Source organism: Rattus norvegicus, chromosome 20 (assembly GCF_036323735.1).
Source record: "Rattus norvegicus strain BN/NHsdMcwi chromosome 20, GRCr8, whole genome shotgun sequence".
In the NCBI taxonomy this organism is placed as follows: Eukaryota; Metazoa; Chordata; class Mammalia; order Rodentia; family Muridae; genus Rattus; species Rattus norvegicus.
Genome location: NC_086038.1, coordinates 48,283,559 through 48,297,400, shown reverse-complemented (window position 1 = coordinate 48,297,400; position 13,842 = coordinate 48,283,559). Strand labels below are relative to the sequence as shown.

At 42.9% G+C, this 13,842-nt stretch overlaps 1 protein-coding gene across 5 annotated transcripts in view; it reads right to left on the bottom strand.

Annotated features, from left to right (window-relative positions):
* The window catches only part of Pdss2 (decaprenyl diphosphate synthase subunit 2), a 229,059-nt gene extending 223,446 nt beyond the window's left edge, over nucleotides 1–5,613 (bottom strand). Inside the window, exon 1 of one of the 5 annotated variants that reach the window (XM_063279333.1) lies at nucleotides 5,014–5,613. In XM_063279333.1, the coding sequence (XP_063135403.1) occupies nucleotides 5,014–5,312 (299 nt within the window). In that variant the 5' untranslated portion in view covers nucleotides 5,313–5,613. The remainder of the gene's footprint in view (nucleotides 1–5,013) is intronic. The other 4 variants (XM_063279331.1, XM_063279332.1, XM_039098909.2 and 1 more) reach the window with 4 other exon arrangements.
* Between the last annotated feature and the right edge of the window lie 8,229 nt (nucleotides 5,614–13,842).

Sequence of the window (13,842 nt, the reverse complement as noted above, 5' to 3'; positions counted from 1 at the left end):
CCCTCAGGGATGCTGAAATGACCCACTTTTCCAGCTGCCTGCCTGATCTTGCCTCAACTAATGCTGTTTCCAGAGTCTTGCATCCAAAACAGCTTCAGAACTTCTAATCCCCGATTACCTCGTTCATTCAGCCTTTTAGCCTGTTCCAGTCAGGACTTCAGTTAAGACCTGAACTTTCTCAACACATAAAGACTGGGCAACTAATAATGCCAGATAGCTTTGTTTTGACTCATTTTTCCAATTTCCTTTTGGGCCCCCAAACAGGAATTCTTTGCCTCAATTCAGCAGAAGGCAATTATAAGAAGTCTGTTGTCCTAATTCCTTAAATTGGGGTAGATGGTCTTGGTTATTTTATAAATTATAGATATGTTGTCACCTTAAGGGATAATTTACAAATAATTAGTTTTGGATGGGGAGCAAACTAAATAGGGAGCTTAGACTCTGGGGGTCTCTATCTTTCCTTCCCTCTTCTCTGTCCTTCTCACTTAGGTAAAGGGAAGGGGGTTGAAAAGGAAAAAGTAATAGCATAAGAAATTAGACAAGTACTAAAGGAATTTTAAATCTACTCATAAACAAAAGCATTTTTATAGCCATAATCTTACATTGATAGAGATCTTTATTTTTTGATACAAAATTGAGGTTATATTTTCTTACATTGATTGATACAGATTTTTATATATTGATACAAGTTTAAGGTTTTATGAATCTTTGTGTATTGATACAAAATTTAAGATTACTTTTGTTACTCTTAGATAGTGCCTTAGGTTAGGGTTTTACTGCTGTAAACAGACACCATGACCAAGGCAACTCTTATAAGGTCAACAATTAATTGGGGCTGGCTTACAGGTCCAGAGGTTCAGTCCAAGATTTAATCCCATTCCTTTTATTAGATGCAATTATAAACTGTTTAGGATAATTCATAATGCAGGTTGACATCCAATCAAGGGTACCGTGTCCTCAGATACTAGTCTGTATTATCACAGAACTACACATCCTGGGTTGTACAGACAATAGGTAGCTGTAGCCGGGCAACATTTGCTTGTTCAGATATGCTCTGAATAGATAGATGGTCTTCAAAACCATGGAGACTCATGGAATGGGCATGTAAAGATGGGTTTTTTTTATTATTAATTTAAGGCTTATTGTGAATAATAAAAGTTGTGTGCCTTTTATCCGGGAACTGAATGATCACAATGGAGTAGAAACACACCCCCATCTCCCACCCCCTCAGCCCCCACCCTCCCACTGGGAATGAAAACGTCTACAATGTATCTCTACAATGTATAAGTCTCTACAATGTATAATGTCTACAATGTATCTCTAAGTTTTTGTAAGACATTGGAATAATTGCAGACAATACATTGCAAGAATAGGACAGAGTTCTCCGTACCTTGGACCCAGCTTCACTCGATGGTGACAAAATTTGACGTGTAGCATAATTCTAAATTCTTACCCCCAAATCAACCTTATTCTATTTCCAAGCTTGTATTCGTTTTTTTTGTTGTTGTTGTTGTTGTTGTTTTTGTTTTTTTGTTTTTTTTTTTTTTTTTGCAGTTTTATCCCTTGTCTGGATTGATGGAGTCGTCTTCACAAGACCACACTTCCACCAGCATGGCGCTCCTCTTCATAGGCTTTGCTCCTCCCTGCTTCCCCGACCGTTACCTAACTAGAAATCACTCGTCTCGTCTCTATCTCTACAGCTTTTCACATTTAAAAGTGATATAAATGTTGCTAGTCTTAGTTTGCTCCTATTGCTTTGACAGAATACTAACCAAAGGCAACTTACTGGGGAAATGGTTTATGTATCCCACTCATGATCGCACTGAGGGAAGCCGAGGCAGGAGCCTGGAGGCAGAAGCTTATGCAGAGACCATGGAAGGCAGCTGCTTACTGGTTTGTTCCCAGTGGTTTGCTCAGCTGCCTTCTTTCTTACACAACCAAGAAGCACCTGCCCAGGGTGTTGGCCCACTTCCAGTGGGCTGGACCACCCCACATCAATCATTAGTCAAGAAAATATGCCATAGTCTTGCCTTCAAGCCAATCTAGTGGGGCATTTTTTCAACTGAGGGTCCTTGTAAATACAAATATTATATCCATTTTTCCTACCTAGTCCTGTTCCTGGAATGACTACTCTGAGATTAAATGTTTATTATTAAATGCATAGGCCATAGGCTTTGGCTCTGATGAGCTCTTATTTAACCCATATAAGGTCTTCTATGTCTTGCACTTGACCCCCTCCTTCAGTCCCAGCCCACTTTTTCCTTCCTGTCTCCTCAGTGCTTCTCTGAATTTATATAAATCTGCTGGTTTATATCTGTATCCTTGGTCTGTCTCCCCTGTCATCTCTCTTGGCTCATCTTTCCCATCCCTCCCCCGTGTCTATTATCTCTAACTATTCCCAGAATCCTCTCTTCCTGCCAGTGTCCCACCTCCTATTTCCTGCTTCAGCTCATTGGTCATCCACATTTTTACTGAAGGGTAGAAATTCTTTCTACAGATGACTTCAGCTTGTGTCAAATTAAACAAAATAAATAAATACTAGTAATATAATAATAAATCGCATTGTGTAAACGGAATTATACATAATGTAAATGCACAAAACTGAGTTCTTAAAAAAAAAACTTGTGTTAGTAAGCTATACACAACTTGTGTTGTGTATAGTGGCTTTAATCCCAGCAGCACTCAGAAAAGCAAGACAAGAGAATGGATCACTGAGAGCCCCAGGCCAGTCAGGGTTACAGTGGGACCCTGTCTTAAACAAACAAGCAAACAAGCCTTAAAATGCACACTGATGATACACTCCACGCAAGGCCTGAACGTTTCCAAGTGTCTATCGCTCAGTAGTGTTAGCACTGCCTGCTCTTCAGTTTCTACCCCTTGTCTCTGAGTCTGAATCTTGGAATGTTTGAATTAGCAGAATCACACTGGGTGTGTTTTCTATGACTTGATCATTTCATTTACCATATATTTTCAAGATTCATCTCTGTTGTAACATGCCAGGTTTTTTTTTAAGGTTGAATAGCATTCCGACGTATGCGTACACATTTCATTAATAGATTTACCCACTGAGGAACACATGATCCTCTTACACCTTCTGCCCTACTGTAAACAATTCTAGGAACATATATACATAAATATCGGAGACTCTGCCATCAATTGTTTTGTAAATATAATTAGAGGTAGAGTGGCTGAGTCACGTGGTGACTCCTAAATTTTTTGAAGAATTAAAAAAAAATCTTCACTTTGTGTAACCCGTTTGGGATTCACTCAGTTGTACGCAGTGATATCAATAGGTGTTTAATCAAACTGTGCTCATATCTGGGAGGGCACAGGCAGGTTGTGACAGGTGCGTACACATGTGAGGCAAAAGGTGAAAGTATCTTCCTTGCTCTTGCTCCACCTTATAGTCTGAGACAAGGTCTCTCATTAATCTCATTCATTTTGTAGGCTGGCTGACCTCTGAGCTCAAAGAGACAGCCCATCTCCCTATCCTGCCCCAACACTTGGGTGAGAGAATCCCCCTGCACACACTCTTTCTTGGGGCCCAACTTATTTATTAGTACTTGTAATCTAAACTCAGGCCCTCAAGCTTGCACAATAGGCAATTTAACGACTGAGATATCTCTTCCGCTCCATCAAACAGGATTTTATGGTTATGTATGTATCACAATTTCATCAATCATTGACCACGAAACAACGTTTGGGACGGTCAGGTTGGGGCCATCCCAAGTACCCATTCTGAATATCACCCTCTTAATTATCAACACTTTGCTGTCAAGACTTTGACGAATTTACAGCCGACTTCCAACATTATAAACATGCCTGCTTAGGTTCTGATTCTTTTTATTTCTTTAGGATAAATGCTTATGAGTATGATGACGAGATGTGTAATTTAATCTCATGAGGAATTTCCGTTCTCCAGATTGGCCACGCTGATTTACAGCCACACCAAACCTAGTTTTCTACTTCTTCACCAGGATGTCCTACTGTAAGCCTGCATTTCATTCCTCCCATAACTTTGTGACAGATCTCATAGCAATGCTAATCAGCATCTCTCCAGGGCTGATGGTTTTGACACTCAGAAGCCCACCTGCCGTCTTTTTGTTCAACTTTTTTTTTCTTTTTCACTGTTAGAGTTTGAGACAGAGTTTCTTGCTTAACCCCGATTTTGCTGGTTTAGCCGGACTAACTGTCCAGCAACCTACAGGTATCTCCAGTTTCTACCTCCGTGCTGGGATTACAAATCGCTAGCCTTTGTACAGGGTTGCTAGGGGTCAAAATCAGGGTGTAATACTTGTTCAACAAGTATGTTACTGGCAAAGACATCTCCCCTAATCCTCTTTGGACTATTTTTATTCTAGTAACTTTTCTGTGTGCTTGAAAGAAACCACAAAGCATGGGGTATGAGGGTTTTTTTTTTTTTTTTTTTAAAACCTTAATGGCATGTTTAGCACTAGTCTGGCTAAAGTGCTAAAAGCCTCAGAGGATACTGACTTCGACCTGGATAGTCCAATACTTGGATATCTGTTAAAGCTGTCTATTCTGTCTGTCTCTCTTGCCTTAATCTTTCTGTACGTGAACAATTTAACTTGCTCTGTAGACCAGGCTAGCCTCGAACTCTGAGACTCTGTGCCTTTGCCTCCCAAGTGCTAGGATTAAAGGCATGTGCCACCACTGCCAGGCTCTATCTATTCTATTTTTAAAATACCACTTATTGAATGTGACTAAGTAAGTATACATCTCTGATATCCTGACAAACCATGAAGCATCTGGATCTCTAGTATTTAAGCGAAACTGTAAAACACATTCGAGTTTTTCTTTTAAGAAAACCATTTATCCACTAAGCTGAGCCAAGCAGAAGAATTTTAAAGGGACACCAACGAATGTCTTCAAAGATCAAACGAAAGGACGGATAAAAGAACTGGCCAGACCCAGAGTTAGCATGAGTGTCCTAACCAGAATAACTTTTAAAAAAAAAGGCGAATAGGGTCAGTGGGAGAGGGGGTCGCTCACCTGGCAGTGGTAAGCAGTGGGTGCTGAGTCCCCACCAGCTTCCGCACCTGCATAGCGACGTTGCTGAGCTCGTCGCTCAGCAGGCAGCGGAGGCTCATGAAGGATGCGGGGTAACCCACGATCTTCTCTGCCTCTGACACCACCTGGTTCCAATGGGCTGGAGACCTGGAGGACCGACCACGCCAGGAGCCTACCGAGGAGATGGTGTCGAGAGATCTGAAGTACCACCAGTGGCGATTTGGGGGACCAGAAGCCCCGAGATAACCGGACAAGCGCAACAGCAGCTGCCGGAGGCTCATAGTTTAAGTCTGAGAGGGTCAGGGACCTGAGAAAGGTGTCCAGAAATGACACAAGAAACAAACAAGGGCTGAGGAGAAACTTTTAGAATCTAAAAGGAAACGGTAATTCCAAACCCTCAGAGAAGTGTGGCTTTCTAGAGCCGTAGCCAGGAGTAAAGTTTGCTGCTTCTGCAGCGCAGACTGGCATATCCCTAGTGGCTGCTCAGAACTACACTGGCCACCTACGGTAGACACCACAGCCAGTGCCTACATGGGGGACGCCATATTGGAGGCATGAAATGCGGCCTGCCGTAAAGATAGGGGCGGGCTGATAAGCGGCAAAGTGTGTTCTTTACTTTACGGCACAGCTGGGCCCTCCCCCAAAGGGGCGGGGCCTTGGCGATGACCAGAAGGCGAGGGAAGGGATGGCAGCTTCTGTCCTTGGACTAATGTGTCCGCCCTTCGGCATCCCTTTAGCCCCTGATCAAGGCGGACTCGGGGTCTCTGCAGCGTTTCCCCCGGCCCAGCCAGAGTGAAGCTTATGTAAATAAATATCCATGTCGTGAGTCAGCAGTGAGATCGCAGCCGTGGTGCAGGATGGTTGGGAATCCCTTTTCTTCTGTGCGCCTTAAGTCCTCGGTGGGGGCCGCGGACGCGGGAGGGCGGCCCGTCTAGCTGGGCGATGATGTCTCTGCTACGGCCCCCGCAGAACTGGAACGCAAGTCTATATCGGTGGGTCTGAGCCCAGCTTCCCTCGGCTCCCTGGCCAAAGTGCCAGGGTTTCTCTGACAAATCCTTTTGCATAAGGATGCTGTGAGAATGGGATAAGACGTCGCTTGCTCCTTCTCCTTTCTTGGCACCAGGATTGAAAATTCACTGGCATGAGTGCATTTCACATATTAGCCCACCTAACCTTTTGCTGCATTTTTAAAGATAATAGTATTCCCTGGATTTTGGGGGGGGGGGGGGACTGAGACACAGCCAAACTGTTAAGTTGCTATGGTCACATTAAGCAAGACTGTGAAGCCAGAGAATCTGGTATCTTTTTTTTTTTTTCTCCTCTTCTTTGGAATCTAGGGATAGAGGCCAGGCCTCATGCAGTAGCGCTAGGCTAGTGCTCTACTTCGGAGCCACATACCCGACCTAACAGTCTGGTTTTTTGAATACATACCCTTAACCACAACATTAAGTAATATGCTACCAAAAATTCTCTCTCCTCGTTGCTAAAATAAAATTGTCAACGTGACAATGCTTTCAGTGCTGGATGGAACTTTTTTTCTAGGCCATGGTGGCCTGAGACTTTCTGTGTAGCAAACTGACCTGGAACTTCTTGACCTCATCCACCTCTCAAGTCCTGGGACTGCAGATGGGGGCTGCTCTGCCCTTCGGGTGCTACCTACTCAAGCACGTCTAGCTTCTTGCCCTTTCTGATTAGACGGGACAAGTGTTGAAGTCCTTGTTAATCATAAAAAATATTACAAACCCTTAAATTCAGTCCACTGGGGAGAAAAAAGTAACATTGAGATGAGTAATGTAAAAATAATAGAAGACTTGTTACCTACATTTTACTCTCAGCAATGGTTTTTAAAATTCACTAGAGCTTTCGAAATTCATAGTTGATAAAGTTCGTGTCATGTAAACGAACTAAAAAGACAGAGAAATTGTTCACACTGCAAGACAAGATGCTTTAAAGCCACAGAAAGTTTACCTGCAGACTCCCTTTGAATGCCAAACCTCTGGTGATTTAAAGATTTTATTTTTGAGCCAGAAATGGTGATGTTTACCAGCACTCAGGAGGCAGAGACAGAAGGATCTCTAGGTTCAAGGGCAGCCTTGTCTACATAGCCAGTTCTAGGTTAGCCAGGGCTCCATAATGAGACACGTGTGTGTGTGTGTGTGTGTGTGTGTGTGTGTGTGTGTGTGTGTGTGTATCAGTGTAGATAAAACTTACCATATTTTATTAAAGGTGAAATGTTTAAAAACCGTCTCCCCACAAGAGAGGTTCTATGTAAGAGAAATTCACAGCAATAAAATCCAAGTATGCTACAATGTGAAAAATAAGTGTAAAAGGTGAAATATTTTACCATTCTAAAGAGTTCCAAGGCCCAAGCTCTCTGGCTTATCCAAGGAGGAAGAAGTCAGGAAAATCCAGAGAGAGAGAGAGAGAGAGAGAGAGAGAGAGAGAGAGAGAGACTGACTGACTGACTGAATGTGATCTGTTGTGCACCTGAGGCTGTTTCTTCAGGATCATGGCACCTTAAGAGTAACTTCTTACTCATTTGCTTTAATAACTATTCACAGCATGTGCTTTAATTTCTCCACAGAAGCCAAGTGCATTCTTCTCCAATAGTCTTGGTCTGTTAGCCAAGTTTTCATGGGACTTCTGTCCCCATTTACTTTAAAATAACCAGCTCTTCCCTTTATACTTAACAGTTAATACAATACAAGGTTGCATTGTATCTAGGGATAATCAGTTTTAGAAGGTTAAAATGATATTTGTTTATATATGTATATATATAATTTCCTCAAATCTTTATAGCTAAAGAGATGTCTAAATTTCAAGTGACAGGCTGTGAGGAGTAAGGATATCTACTGCCACTGAGAATGCCAAGCAGCACACAGCAATTAGATATTCACAGTATAGTATATATACATTTGCATTATGACCCAGAAATATCACTTCTAGGAACCTATTCCAAAATGCAAAGTGACTAAGGCAAAAGGTTGTTCATTGCTGTGTCGATTTTAATAGAAAATAATCCAAACGACCTCCAAGCGGGGACTAATTAAACTAAGTTGCATCTTGAGACACAACGGGGAAAAATGAGGCTCACCTCTATATATCTTTCAGGGTATGCATCGAATTAAAAATACAGAGTACAGAGTAATATAACACATTTTTTTGTGAAGTAGATAAGACTATGAATGTTTTTTGGCATGTATTCTGAACAGGAAGAAACAGAGATCAGCGAGGAGACGTAACTATTTCATAATCCTTGGCTATGCAGATTTGGCTTTCGAATCATGTATGCATTTTATATATTCTAAATAATTTTAAATACAAAAGAAAAATCTAATTCCTAAAATTTGAAAACTCATGGAAGCAAATGATGTAACTATATATTAAGTTGCTGTGTTGTAACCATACCAAGCAAATAACGAATGACTTTAAAAAATGATATTTTCGTCTTACCTACTCCATAGAATATGCTCCCTGGAAGAGCAGAGCTACAAAAAGGTCTTTAGCTTTATTCTTATGGCTCGTAGACATACAGACGCCATTGCTTTCTAACGCTATATGTTATATGCAGAGAACTGTTAGGAATGAGAGTTCTTTTCAGAGTAAGTAAAATCCATACAATACTAAAGTTGGGTTAGAAATAGTTAAGTTCATGACCTTTTTCAAAATGTTTCTTTTATAGTAAGAAAAATGTACTTACTGAAAAAGCAAAAGCTTTTGCTTGGTATATCAATTGTTTAGTATAAGAATCTTTATTTGTGATAGTTGCTTTCTATAAAAAGGAGGGCGGTGCTTTGGGGAATAGTAGATTGCATGCTGGGACACCTCCGCCCCCAAATGTATGTAGTGGATAGTCTCAGAAATCAAGGAAATCATTTAAGTCTAAAAACAACTAAGATGGGACAAAGATCCAAAGACATCAATGTAAAGGGGACAGTGAAACCGTCGAAAAGTAGGAAGAACTATGACTGAAATTATTGATTACACAGGAGCTCCTGCGTTCATAACTAGATGCGACCTGGGCAATAACCTGGACACCACCAATGAGTAAAAGAATTGAGTGTTTATCCTGCTTTCCCTGTGTGAATTCTACTCAGTGGTCTTTTATCCTGGTTCACCCCCTTGAAAACTGAACCTGAGACAAGGGCTTACTCTTCAGGCCGTTGATTTTGGACCGTGATCTCAGCATCACTAGGGGAAAGTGAAACAAGGAAAGGCAGTATGAGAGTGTTCTTGAATTAGTCACCACCGCCGGCAATGAGGCCTGGAACCACGTAGAGTAGACTTCAGAAGACTCCAGAATTGCCAGCTGAGGTAAGAAGAGAGCACATATTAATCATCCCACGCCTCTGTCTGGTCCAGGTTTCCATCTCGGGGCCTTGGCTGCTCACACCTCCAGGGTATAATATATGTGTTAGGCAGATGTAAACCCCACCTCAGGGAATCGGGGTTGCAGTGGAGGGACAGAAAATGAGATATACGCATGTCCCGAATATCCGCAAATATATACAATGAGGGAAGGTTCTACGAAGTAGGTAGCCACAGAAATGGCTACAGCAAAAGGTGGTTTGGGAGGATGTAAAACAGAAAACAGGCCTCTACTAGTAGGGTAAGCAAATTGCCTAGATGGTAAAAATAATAATAATAATAATTCCATTGAGTCAAAAAGAAAGGATAGATTAAGGAACCAACGTTTTGTAATTCTTTGTAGACTCGTTGATTCAAGCATCAAACATTTCATCAACAGGAGAGAGGCTGGTAGAATCCTTGGCCAGGGAGAACATGGCAGACACCCTCTGTAACGGGTAGTTCATCTTGATATCAACAGGGGAGGTTCATGCATGCTTGTGTCCCGGTTGGGGACATCAGGAAGGACACACCTCCACCTAAGAAATGTTTGATCAAAAACCATTGACTCTAGATCTCAACAGCTCTCCAGTTTCCAGTCTTTAACAGTTTCGGGAGAAGGTGATCAATCAAAAAGCCACTGCCAGAAAGCCAGCCAGCAAAGCCAGCCCATGGAATAGCTATGGGCAAACATGAGATTTCTCCAAGGAGAGGAGAGAGCAAGTAAATGAGATTTTAAGGCGAGCTAACCTCTGCTACATTTACTTGGACTTGTTGGCCCTTGCTCTAACAAGCCGACTCTAAAACCTCAAAGAAACTTGAATATGCCTTCGATCTGTCAAATTCTGCAAAGCAGTTATTAACCGGTGTAGGTCCGTAAGACAAATGTCAGCATTTGTAATCGATGCATTCTAAAGCCTAGAGCGATGAGATAGCAATGTCAGCAGTTTACCCCAGGGCATAGAAGAAGCCTAGTCCAGCGACCCTGGCTACTCACAAAGATGTCGTGAGATCAAGGCCCGCTAGGGCTTCAGAGGCCTTAGCTCCAAGGTCTTCCTCAAAACAGCAACAGAAACAAAAACACTCCAGGAAGAAAAATAAATGAAACAAGTACACTGAAATCTAGGAAACTTTGGTTTTGAGCTCTAGACAAATGGGACTCATTTTACTATCCTGTTTTATGTGCAGATTTTTTTTTTAAAGAAACGTAACTGGTTTTGAGGCAGATGAACTGTATAGTCCCGGCTGGTGTCAAACTTCTGATTCTCCTGCCTCAGTCTTACAAGTGCCAGGGTTATAGGTATATGTCCTGTACAGCAAAAAAAAAAAAAAAAAAAAAAAATCAAAGAAGGAAATAAGCGTCTTCATCTCAATTTTACAAATAACTTGGCCAAATTTATTTTAAAAAAAAATTGATGGGCTGGGGATTTAGCTCAGTGGTAGAGCACTTACCTAGGAAGCGCAAGGCCCTGGGTTCGGTCCCCAGCTCCGAAAAAAAAGAACCAAAAAAAAAAAAAAATTGAAAGTGGAGAAGTTGGAACTAAAATTAGCCCACCTCTCTCTTCTTTCTTTGTGTTACTTTCAAAATATATTGTGTTTTATATATCGGTCCATTTATTTTCCAGTTTCAGCTGCACATAAGTTTTCTCCATATAGTTTTATCACTGGTCCATGCGTGCTGCCAATGGTCTCTGCCTCCCGGTAGTCACATATGCCACCCTTCTAAATTGAGCATGGGCCAGTCTTTCTGATCCCTAACATCTCACAGAGATGGTATTTTACTTCCAATGTAAGTTTTTTTACCCATGCCTTTGATCCCAGCACTTGGGATGCAGAGGCAAAAAGTTCTCTGTGAATTTGAGGCTAGCCTGGCCTACATACTGAGTTCCAGCAAGCAGGGTACATAGAGAGACACGGTCTCAAAGAACAAGAAAACATTACAGCTTCTGCCTTTCCACCTTAGCCGCTCTCCCTCCCCCCCCTCCCTCTCCTCCTCTCCCTCTTCTCCCTCTCCCCATCTCCATCTCCCTCTCTCCCTCTTCCTCTTCCTCTCTTCCTCTCCCTCTCTCCCTCCCCCTCCCTCCCTCCTCTCCCTCTCCTCCCTCTCCCCCTCTCCCTCTCCTCCCTCTCCCTCTCCCTGTCTCCCTCTCCTCCCTCTCCCCCTCTCCCTCTCCTCCCTCTCCCCGTCTCCATCTCCCTCTCTCCCTTTTCCTCTTCCTCTCTTCCTCTCCCTCTCCCTCCCCCTCCCTCCCTTATATCCCTTCTTCTCCCTTCTTCCCTCTCCCTCCCTTTCTTCCTTTCCCTCCCTCCCCCTTCCTCCCCCCTTTTCGCTCCACACTCTTCCCTTGCACACATGCCCACACATTTTCTCGGGGAAGCCACACCACAAACGATTCTAGGGAGTGGGCCTGATAGTAAGGAAAAAGCCTCCATGCAGCAATGGCGTAAATGAGCCACCTCGGAAGTAGATCTTCCAGCTCCTCCTGGCCGAAGCCACGTCAGACCAGTTACCCCAAACCAAGCACAGCCAGGGCGCACGTGCTGGGTTCCCGGCAGTCCTAAGTATGAAAGGTAACATAAGTTACTAACAGTGAAATAATTGGTTACGCTGCGATAACTAGCGCAATGGTCGATTAGACGTCATAGCACTGAATAAAGTGAACCCGCAACTGCACAGATCAGATGCAGAGGGTAACCGTGGCTCTCCGCGGAGACTCCGCCCTCGGTTCCAGTCCTTTCGCCCCTCCGCCCTGAAGTTGTCTTCGTCTTGTCTATCATTCCTTAAAAATACTATGTAATACTGTGTATATTCCAAAAACATATCGTTTGGCTCATTATTTAAGTTAAAAAGGAAGTTCTGTGCTAGTGGTAACTTTTATAAATCTTTTCTTATTTACGCAGTCAACTGTAGAAATGTGTACAAGTGACATTTCATTTTTTGTCCCTGCTTTGTAGCATCCGTTGTGTGACAGCACTACACTTTCTCTAGTCACTTGACAGAGAATATATAATTATACATGCAATTTGGATTATATATAATTCTATATATATATTATATATATAACCCAAATATTCTTTAACAACTGAATGTATGTGTGTGTTTGTATGTATATATGTTTGTGTGATCACACATGCACATGTGCATACATGTGTGTTGAAGTCAGAGGTTGAAGTTGACTGTCTTCCTTGGCCACTGTTCAATTTATTTACGTGGACAGATAATTTAACAGGACCCACAGTCTGACAATTTGGCTTCTCATGCTCGGCAGCTCGCCCCGGAATCCTGCCTCTACTCCCTGAGGGCTGGGTATGCAGGTCAGCATCACTCCTTCCTGACACTTTACGGGAGAGTAAACTTCTATCCTGGAGGTGATGGTGTGTATGTGCTCAGCCCAGGGAGTGACACTGTTGGGAGGTGTGGCCTTGTTGGAGTGGGTGTGGCCCTGATGGATTAGGTGTGTCACTGTGGGTGTGGGCTTTAAGACCCTCATCCTAGCTGCCTGGAAGCCAGTATTCTGCTAGCAGCCTTCGGAACTCTTAGCTACTCCTGCACCAGGCCTGCCTGGATGCTACCATATTCCCGCCATGATGATAATGGACTGAACCTCTGAACCTGTAAGCCAGCCCCAATTAAATGTTGTCCTTGTGAGACTTGCCTTGGTCATGGTGTCTGCTCACAGCAGGGAAACCCTCACCAAGACACTGGCACTTGTCCAGCACGGCTTTATCTACCACACCTTCTCCCCAGCGTCTTTCCAGACTCTTCTCTGTTAGAAGAATGCCATCCTAACAGATTCATGTATGTGTCTGGTGCCTATGGCAAAAGCTTGGGTTTAGCCATGGACTCTGCTCTTGGGTATGTGAATATTCAACGTTAGGGAATTATTCCCAACGGTTTCCCAAAGTAGCTCTTCTAGTTTCTACGTATCACTTACACTGGATCCTGCTACTCAAATCTTCTCAAAACCTGCGGTTGTCAGACTTCTGAGGAATTCCAATAAACCGGTGTCATCCAGAATCCCATTGCAGTAAGGCTCGGCTTTTGCCTTTTCCCTGGATTACTGACTGCACTTTCTCCTTGTAGAGAAGGGAAAAGTGCTTAAATGCATGACTCCTCCTTACGCCTTTCTTTCACACTCACTGCTCATATGCACAACAGCCTTTCCTTATCATTTTCTTCTAAGGGTGGCAGCGTTTGACCTTAGAACGACCGTCTTCAGGGAGGAAATGGACCAAGACCCACTGTCCCCTTTCTACATTTTGTCCCTACAGGGCTGCCACATCTAGAAGCACTGACTAGCAGGGAAGCTAGTTAATTTCACACTAGGATTAGCTCAACGGGAGAAGTTGGTTCTTGTCTTTTACAAGGACTCTTGCCAGGGGACTATTTTCATTTAGAAACTTGGATGGGGAAGATTTCTGCTGAGGTTTTCACTTGAACATAGACAGCATTATAAAAGGCCG